This window comes from Rhinoderma darwinii, chromosome 2 (assembly GCF_050947455.1).
Source record: "Rhinoderma darwinii isolate aRhiDar2 chromosome 2, aRhiDar2.hap1, whole genome shotgun sequence".
Lineage (NCBI taxonomy): Eukaryota > Metazoa > Chordata > Amphibia > Anura > Rhinodermatidae > Rhinoderma > Rhinoderma darwinii.
In genome coordinates this window covers 288,934,499-288,944,723 of record NC_134688.1, presented here as the reverse complement: position 1 = coordinate 288,944,723, position 10,225 = coordinate 288,934,499, and the positions used below count along the sequence as shown (strand labels likewise).

Sequence of the window (10,225 nt, the reverse complement as noted above, 5' to 3'; positions counted from 1 at the left end):
TTTCAAACTATAGACTTGATAGTAGCAATGTTTGAATAGCTATTTGAAGCGTAACGCAAAGCCAGATGCTTCACTGAAAAACATATTCAAACACAAAAGAAACAGGACATCGTCCCGCCAGACACACCCAACAACGCTTCAGGCGCCATTTGATTTACGCGCGTCGACGGACTTTATAAAATGTCGTTTGTCACGTGGTTTAGTGACGCATCTCCGAGCTGGTCACGCGGTGCTGTTGGTAGGAAGCGTCTCACACTGATTGATTCAGCGACGCAAGGCACGTTGACGTAGATCAGTCGTCTAGGCTTTTGTGGCCGGAGCTGTTGCACTGTGGGTATTGTAGTTCTAAAGACTTTTTCCTGAAATTGTATGTGCACTGCAACTCTAGGGTTGTGTTTACCTTTAGAAGCGGCGGGCTTGTGAACAGGTACATTACAATGATGAGTGTTCTGTTGCATGTAGTAAAATGTCTCAATGAAACATGGTACTTACTGTTAACTATGTTTGCCTCATAGCATACGTCGAGTAGCAATGGAAGCGCCACCGGTGACCACCTTGCCAGTATCAGGAGGAACCATTAACATGATGGAGTATCTGCTACAAGGTACAGTTCCCATGATATGATGAAATAACAGGACTCACAGCGCACTAAGCCTCGTGTACTGAAAATGAGTGCTGCAGGCAGGACAAGGAAGACACTTGGTCATCAAAATCGATCTACCAATATATCATAAATCCATGTGAGAAGACTACATTGATGAAGTCTGTGAAATCAGAATTGGTCACTAGGATGACACTGACGTTTTCATAAGAATTTAGAAAAAGGAATTCTTATGGGATCACCACAGCAAACTAGCCTGAGACTTCATGATTTTAACTTAAAGGGGACTGATCAGCTCTCCTGATATGTATGTTAGAGTAACTACTTGTATTCCCCATAAAATATGGCATATCTTTTCTTAGAACTCTGCATTGTGCTGTTCCTCTGTTATTCCTCCTGGAAATGCATAAAAAAAATTGACAAACTGGTGTTACCATCTAAAGGCCCTTTTACATCGGCTGAGACATCGTTGATTGGTGCTCGTTTGCTCCTATCACACGGAGCTATGGATGGGGACGAGCGGTCGTTACTCTGATCGCTCGTCCCCATACATTATTATCATGTCGGCAGCGCGTCTCCTTGTTTACACAGGGAGATTTGCTGCCGACATCCATAATCTTTTACTTTTTTAAAACGATACGATCAGCTGATGAATGAGCGTTTGCTCGTTCATCTGCTGATCGCTGCCCTGTTTACAAGGCAATTATCGACAACAAGCGTTACATGAACGCTCGTCTGCACGATAATCGGCCAGTGTAAAACCCCCTTTAGGGTATGTTCACACGCTGAGCCAAAAACGTCTGAAAATACGGAGCTGTTTTCAAGGGAAAACAGCACCTGATTTTCAGACGTTTTTTGAGCAACTCACGTTTTTCGCTGCGTTTTCGGGCCATTTTTTCGGCCGTTTTTGGAGCTGTTATCAATAGAGTCTATGAGTAAACAGCTCCAAAAACGTCCCAAGAAGTGCCCTGCACTTCTTTTGACGAGGCTGTAAATTTACGCGTCGTCTTTTGACAGCTGTCAAATGACGACACGTAAATTACAGGTCGTCTGCACAGTACTTCGGCAAACCCATTCAAATGAATGGGCAGATGTTTGCCGACGTATTGCAGCCGTATTTTCAGACGTAAAACGAGGCATAATACGCCTCGTTTACGTCTGAAAATAGGTCGTGTGAACCCAGCCTTACTTGTCAATGGCCCATGTCCCTGCACACCCTGACAATGGCCAATCACGACTGAGAGTGTCTGAAGGTGTAGAGAAACGCTCTATTGGCAAGGAAAATTGTAACCCCACCATTGTCAATTTATTCATACATTTCCAGGAGGAATAACACAATGCAGTGTTTAAAAAAAAATAATAATTTTTTCCAGATTTGTAGTTTTATAGAGAATGCAAGCACTCAGGCCTCATGCACACGGCTGTGCCCATAATCACGGCCCGCGATTGCAGGCACGGCCGGCTGCCGACACCCGCGGGCCCTAAAGTATAGGAGCACGGCCCGCAAAATCAGTAGGACATGCTCCATATTTCCCAGCACGATTCTATGGCACGGACGCCTTTCGAAAGCGCTACGGAAAAGTGTCCGCAGCCAATAGAACTGGCTGGGTCCGTAATTGTGGACCGTATTGCGGTCCGCAATTAGAGGTTTTTTTTAAGTTCGTGTGCATGGGGCCTTACTAAAACGGACAAGCCAGGATAGCCAACAGATCCTCTAAGGCTCCATGCACACGACCGTATTTTCATCGATCAGTAAATACTGTCTGTAAATACGGATCCGTAGACATTCGTAATTCATCCGAATTTACGGAAGGCTGCCTGTAAATACGGTCCGTATTTGATCCATTTATATACGGATCACTAAAAAAGAGGAAGTCTGCAAATGATGTCATCAACATGTTGCCTAGCAACGCTTCCGTAAATACGGATGGTTTACGAATGCACATCCGTAGCCATCTGTATTTACTGAAGCTCCCATAGACTTCTATGGGGAGTCCTTGCCGTAATTACTGACAAGAATAGGACAGGTTCTATCATTTTTTCATCACAGACACCCATCAGTAAAAATACTGAAAGGTGTCCGTGGCCAATAGAAATTAATGGGTCCGTAATTACTGTCAGTATTTACTGTCCGTAATTACTGATGAAAAATACTGTCGTGTGCATGGAGCCTAAGGCCGTGATAACTCCGCACATGGTAAACTATTTTATATGTTCTCATCTGATAAATGCCATATTATATTTTTACAAAGGATTTTTTGGAAGGAGTATAATTTATTTTAAGTTCTGCCTGTTCTTCAGAGCAGTGACAAAACGACCTATAGCTTATAACACTGAATGCCATGTAACATGACTGCAGTCATTTTTCTTCTGTTCCAAATCATGTCCTCCTGCATCTGTTGATAAAATAACACCACAATATGGAACTGATAGATTTTGGAGTTTTCATAGACTTGTATTAGTGTAATTTATGCTTTTTTGCCACTAGTCATGTCATGGAGCCATGACAGCTATGCCGGATCTGTTTTCAAACAGATATAGATGAATCCTTATGGACCCCGTTCATTATTGAGTTTTGTCAGAGTTCCTGTATTTTTTATGGCAACAATAGCACTGCAAACTACACTATTCTTGCTGTCAAAAATACTGGAAACAGTCACTGAAAGGGTATAATACAAGTGCGAAAAGAGTCTAATAGAAGTTTCAACTGTTATCAGTAATAAAATATTACAGAATCGTTCTTTAATTTTTATGTTTAGGCAGTATACTTGACCAAGGACTAGAGAGCCTCCTTCACCGCTTACGTGGATTATGTGACAACATGGAACCGGAGACGTTTGCCGATCACGAAAGTGTATATTTGCTAAAAGGCCAGCAAGCCAGTCCTTTTGTACTTCGTGCCCGCCGACCACTTGACCGGCCAGGAGCACCATGGCACCTTCGTTACCTTGGCCAGCCTGAGGCAGGAGACCGAAGCCGATATGCTTTGGTTAGGAACTGTGTTGATATTGCTACCTCAGAAGTCTTACCTGAATTTCTACAAGAGATGGGCTTTCGAATGGACCATGAATTTATAGCAAGAGGACATTTGTTTCGCAAGGCAGTTATGAAAATTGCAGTCTACAAGGTGTTTCGTGTTCTGGTAGCAGGAACAGCTGAAGGTGCTGAGCCACTGTCACTTTCATATTTGGTAGAACTCAGCGTTGTGGCACCTGCTGGCCAGGACAGTGTTGCTGATGAAGTCAGAAGTTTTGCTGAACAGCTTAGACCTCTGGTGCAACTGGAAAAAATAGATCCAAAACGTCTGATGTGAAAAGAGGCTCTTGTGCTGCATAACTCTAAGGCTATATTCACACAACAGAGAAAAACGTCAACGTCAGGTCCGTTTTTTAACAGCCGTTTTCAGAACAATGAAGTTATATGGGTGTATTCACGCAGCCGTTTTTTTTACGGCCCACGAATACTGGAATTCAAAAAAATAGAACATGTTCTATTTTTGGCCGTTTTCACCACCTCCATAGAAGTCAATGGATCAGTTTTTACCGCCCGTTTTTCAGAAACTGATCCGTGACTGACATTAAAAACTGATCGGTTGCCAAAGGAGGCACTCACAAGGGGATTCAATTGCATCCGCGTCCCTAGGATGCAATTACATTGTGACACTATCTACAGGAGCACTATGTGTGGGTGTTTCAGGGGTCGGGACAAAAAAAACCCTGACATTAAATTCATCCATTTTCTTTTTAACAGCCCTGAAAAACGGATGACAAACGGCCGTAAAATGGTCGCACAGCTGGGAAATAGTTGAAAATTTGGAGACACACTGATGCAAAACGGCCATGAAAAACGTACAGTTGATCCGTTTCTTTTAAAGGTCGGTCACTGTTGTGTGAATATAGCCTTAAAGGGGTTGTCCGGGCATGTGGCAGTTTTTCACACTGATGACCTATCCATAAGAAAGGTCATCGGTGTATGATCGGTGGGAGTCCAAAACTCAGTGTAAGGAGCCATCTGCTACAGAACACCGGCCACTGCATAACATCCGGAGGCAGCCAGAACAGCTGATAAATGCAGGGGCCCGGGTGTCAGACCCCCACCAATCATATACTGATGATTTATCATGTGGATAGGTCATCAGTATGAAAACAGCCCCATGCCCAGACTACCCCTTTAAACACACAAAGGAGCTATAAAGCCACAATCATAGTATATTATTTTATTTATTTTTTTAAATGTGGGATTCCCTATTACTGCCATTTGTCACCAATTGAAGCTTTTCTGCAAACTGCTAGACTTCAGAACAGAGATGCAAAATAACTGCTCCATTTTGCATGTATTTCTTTACTTGGAGAAACAGTGATATCCTTGATTTTCCATTATTACACATTTGCTTTCTATTTTGATCTGTGTTTTGTATGCCATTTATATCTTACATAGACTAGCTTTCTCATGCAAGATATATGGGGATTTGAAGGAGTTCTCCGGAATAAAAAGTCCCTTTTAAGATAGTGGTTTCCCTGGAGAATAACTTATCGCAAGGAGTTACTGCTGTTGGTAGTCCTGTGATTCACGATAAATGAGTGAATCTCTGTGTTAGATCTCATCACGGTCAGTAAATACTGCACGGACGGGCCTGCGAAGTGTCACCCGCATTTGCAGACCGTGCTCACTGTAATAAGTATAGGAGCTTGGTCCGTAACTGCGAAAAATAAGACGTCCTATTTTTTGCGGGTCATTTCTACGGCTCAGACACACGCCTGTAAATATTCGGGAAGGTGACCGTGGCCAATAGAAATGAATGGGTCAGCATTTTATCCGTAATTGAATCGATTCTTTAGTGGCATCGTCGCGCTGTGCTGCAGGAGGAAGCTCTGCCCCACCACCTCGTCACTGCCTGGTCCACCCAGTTCTGTCCCCTTTTCTCCACGGAACTGCTGTTCTGTACTGAACAAAATGATAACAGTATGAAAAAGCAGTTCCGTGAGGAAGCAGGGACTCCTCGTATATAGTGATACCGCCCCGCTGTAGATAACGCCTCCCTTGCAGATCGCACCACCACCACCCTCCCTTGCAGATCGCACCACCACCAACCTGCCGTGTAGATCGCACCACCACCCCCCTTGCAGATCGCACCACCACCAACCCGCCTTGTAGATCGCACCACCCCCCCTTGCCGTTCGCATCACACCCCCTGCTTGCCGATCGCATCACACCTCCCCTTGTAGATCGCACCACCACCCACCCTTGTAGGTTGCACCCCCACTTGCAGATCACATCACCACCTCCCCTTGTAAGTCGCACCACAGTAGCTCCCACTAGGAGCTGAATCCCCGGCCAAAGCGGCGGCAACCTCTGGCCGGGGATTTAGTTCCTAGTGGCAGCTGCAGTGGCGATATCTACAAGGAAGAAGGGGGGGTGCGATCTACAAGGGAGTGGGGGTTGTGCTACAATCTACATGGGGTGTGGGGGTGCTATCTGCAAGGCACCGTGGCACTATATGTGTGCACTGCCACTGGGTGGGCACTTTGGCACTGTAACTATATGTGGCCACTATGCCACTATATGCTGGCACTGTCATTATATATGGGCACTGTCACTATGTGGGCACTGTGGCACTATGTTTTTTGTTTTTTTTTTTTAACGACAATGAATGACGGACTGGAATTGGATGAAAATTTGGAGACACTGATGCAAAATGCACATAAATAAACTGACATTTGATCAGTTTTTAACGGCCATTTTTTTTAGTTCTTTTTACTGTCGTGTGACTAGCCTAAATGCCTATGATGCCAGGAGTCCCGTTCACATGTACTGTGATCGGGCTGGGAAATCCGGCAGACATACAGACCGTTTTTCACAGTCAAATAACGGTCGTGTAAATCTGGCCCTCATGTCATTGATTAAAACCCCATGGTGGGGCTGCTACTGCACATGGTCCTGCTCAGACTTCAGACACTATAATGTAATCTCGCTCCACAGTGTTCGCTCGGCGCTAGCGGAAAAAAACGGGAAAAAATAATAAAATCGAGATTCAAATCGAAAATCGCCCAAAGTGTTGAAAAAAAATCTAGATTTTATTTTTTTAGCAAAATCGCCCAGCCCTAGGCCTAAGTGCCTATTTTCCCTCCAGTGAAATTGAAATCAGTGGGTGTCCATTGATTTCAGTGGACCCTAGTGATCCTTGAGAAGTGTTCTTCAGTCCCTGTTTGGGTACCTCCTCCATAAGCTCAACGTGCCCTAATAAGGCATTTAAAGGGGTTATCTGAATTAGACTACCCCTTTAAACTGTCAATGTGATCAAATGTAATGTTCTACTATTTTTAATACCTCATTCCTTACTACACACGCTCGGTGACAAAACAATGTTTGAGACTCTTGTTACTTGAGATCCTGCCAAAGTTATGTTGTCGCTGTGATTTGGGACATTGGTTTATTTGTATGTTACATGAATTAAAACAAAATATAACACATCTAGTAAAGTACAAGTTTTGTGCCTTTTCATATTCAGGGTGTCTGCAGCTAGTGAATGTAAAGCTACAGTCACGACGGGGGCAATTCTGTGCCATAATGAAAGGTTTGAGGTTATGTGTGACATTTACGTAATGGAATTAATTTAAAATAAGTGCTTAAAAACAAAAGGGTGTAACAATAAGTTGTATTGGAGACTGACTGTACAGAGGACAAAGAGAAATGTTTATGTGTGGTATAAAATAAATCAACTACAATTGTAGAAGTAATAGTGCTGGGACCATATTCTATATATCCCAAGGCATTGAAATAATGTAACATTAATTGCATATATCCATCACCCCAATATTCTCTTCTGACACTGTATAGGTTGTGAGTTAACACTTTAGTGACCAGCCTATTTTGGGCCTTAATGACAGGGCAATTATTTTTCCCCTGTTTCTTTGATCGTCGCATTTCAAAAGCCATAATTTGTTTTCCGTAGACCTAGCTGTGTGAGGGCTTGTGTTTTTTGTATTTTTAAATGGCACCATTTTGGGTACATATAATTATTGATTAACTTTTATTAACATTTTTTGGGGGTAATGAAAAATAAACTCTATTTCCCCATTCTTCGATGCCGCGGTCGCTATTAACCGCTGAATTTAAGGGGTTAAAGAGGCGGGATCGGAGGAACATTCTGGTGAACTTTTTTTTTTATCGTGGCCCCCGTTTGGAAAGTACCCTTGGTAAAATGTAGGGAAGGTCATCCTCTTACCGGGTGCTTTGTGCCGAACTATAACATCACGTTACTGCCTGATTCCTACAGCGTCTGCTGTGTGGACCGGATGTCTCTTTCACTTTGCATTTTGATAACACTCACATTGAGCATCTCTTAGGAATGCATAATAAAAGTGACTTCTGGTCCACACTACAGATACTCTAGGAATCAGATAGTCACATTGCAGTCACGTGACATAACGGCGGCCAAGATAGGAAGAGATAGTACGGCAGCAAAGCGCCCAGTAAGGGGATGGCCTGCGCTACCTTTTACCGGATGTACTTTCCAAATGGGTTATGATAAAAAAAACAAAAAACTGGAGTGTTCCTTTAATGACCACCATGAAAAGGCCTATTGGGGGTCATTAAGGGGTTAAAGGTGACTTGTTTGCACTAGTAGTATAATTACAACCACAAGAGTGGGTTAAAGAAGGAGCTTTCATGCATTCCAGACCTGATGGGTGTTTTGTGTAACTGTTCATTTGAACAAGTGATAGTGCTGGTTGAAAGTTATGTAGAAGGTCAGCCAGGACAATGTAGATGAGGAATATAAAGTATTTATGACAAAGTGCAAATAATTCTGCGGTATTTCGTTACCCTGTTTATTTTATATGCAATTGGATTCCATTGTTCTTGTAAAATATGAACGATATACGTGCCATACGTTAGCTGTGAGTGAACAGGAAAAATATTATTTCTATTCAATATAAATTTATTTTTCATTCAGTTCTGACCCAAGTCGATTTTTTACAAATAGCAGTGTGCTTTAGGTTTGATGTTTTTGCGTTGTTTTTTTTTTTGTTTTCTTGCACTCTGCTCCCATGTTTTTAGTGTTTCAGTGTTATTCAGAGTGGTAGAGTTCTAAAACATATCACTACCTAGAAAATCCCATTCTGAGGAAGAGACTGCATGTGTGCAACCACTCTAAGGCTGGGTTCACACGACCTATTTTCAGGCGTAAACGAGGCGTTTTACGCCTCGAATTACGCCTGAAAACACGACTCAAATACGTCGGCAAACATCTGTCCATTCATTTCAATGGGTTTGCCGACGACCTGTAATTTTACGCGTCGCTCTCAAAAGACTGCACGTAAAATAACAGCGTCGTCAAAGAAGTGCAGGACACTTCTTGGGACGTAATTTGAGCCGTTTTTCATTGATTTCAATGAAGAACAGCTCCAAATTACGGACGTAATTGACGCCTCGCAAAACGCGAGTACGAGCAATTATGTCTGAAATGCAGGAGCTGTTTTCTCCTGAAAACAGCTCCGTAATTTCCGTAATGGTCGTTATCGTGTGCACATACCCTTAGTAGAAGGTATCGCCTGGACAAGAACGCTTAAAAAATATTTTTATTAACTCTTTAAAATCGGCTACTCGAGCCAATAATTTCTATAGATACCAGGCTAACCAGGTAAGGAAGACTAGATAAGGGTGCCAATATATTCGTTTAAACCCTTCCCGACATTTGACGTATCCATACGCCAAAGTCGGGTAGGGGAAGTATGGAGCAGGCTCACTGAGTGAACCCGCTTCATACGATGCCGGTTTGTTACAGCCGACACCTAGCGATCCCGCTAGTTTAACTCGTTAAATGCCGCGGTCAACAGAGACCGCAGCATTTAAATCGTTAGAAAGAGGGGGCGACCCCCTCTAACAGCTCATCGCGCGCAACGCAATCGTGGGGGGGGGGGGCGATGGTTGCTACCGCTGCCTGGGGGCCTAATGAAGGCCCCCAGGTCCGCCATCTTTGTACACCTATTAAGCCCTGCCTCCGGCAGGGCTTAATAGTTGCCTGTCAGAATCACCATATACTGCAATACATTAGTATTGCAGTATATTGTGCAAGCAATCTAACGATCGCTGGTTGAAGTCCCCTAGGGGGACTAATAAAAAAAGTAAAAATTAGTTAAATAAAGTTTGTTTTTGTTTTGTTTTTTAAAAAAAAATAAAATAAAAATATTAACTGTTCAAAAAAAAAACCCTTTTCCCATTTTCCCCCTAGAGCATAGTAAAAAAATAAATAAATAAAATAATTGGTATCGCCGGGTCCGTAAAAGTCTAAACTATTACAATATATCTTTATTTAACCCGCACAGTGAACGCCGTAAAAAAAAAAATATATATATAAATGCCAGAATCTCTAGTTTTTGGTCACCTAATCTCCCACAAAAAATGAAATAAAAAGTGATCAAACCGTCGCATTTAAACCAAAATGGTATTATTATAAACTACAGCTTATCTCACAAAAAATAAGCCCTCATACCACTTAATAGACGGAAAAATAAAAAAGTTATGGCTCTCGGAATTTGGCGACACAAAATAAATTTTCTTTTTTACACTTAGGCTGGATTCACACGAGCACATTACGTCCGTAATGGACGGAACGTATTTCGG

At 42.6% G+C, this 10,225-nt stretch overlaps 1 protein-coding gene across 2 annotated transcripts; it reads left to right on the top strand.

The window, feature by feature from the left end:
• Positions 1 to 261: 261 nt before the first annotated feature.
• Positions 262 to 8,554, top strand: MED18 (mediator complex subunit 18). 2 transcript variants are annotated; one of them, XM_075853430.1, is made up of 3 exons: positions 262 to 330; positions 516 to 604; positions 3,361 to 8,554. In XM_075853430.1, the coding sequence occupies exons 2-3, from the start codon at positions 532 to 534 to the stop codon at positions 3,912 to 3,914; spliced, it is 627 nt and encodes a 208-aa protein (XP_075709545.1). In that variant the 5' UTR covers positions 262 to 330; positions 516 to 531; the 3' UTR covers positions 3,915 to 8,554. The 2 variants fall into 2 exon arrangements, with proteins under 2 accessions (XP_075709545.1, XP_075709544.1); XM_075853429.1 differs by having other exon boundaries at positions 278 to 427.
• Positions 8,555 to 10,225: the final 1,671 nt, after the last annotated feature.

Excerpts from the sequence above, each read along its gene's own strand:
- MED18 (XM_075853430.1), top strand. The coding sequence starts at position 532 with ATGGAAGCGCCACCGGTGACCACCTTGCCAGTATCAGGAGGAACCATT. Across the intron at positions 605-3,360 it reads GATGGAGTATCTGCTACAAG|GCAGTATACTTGACCAAGGA; the intron begins GTACAGTTCCCA and ends TTTTATGTTTAG.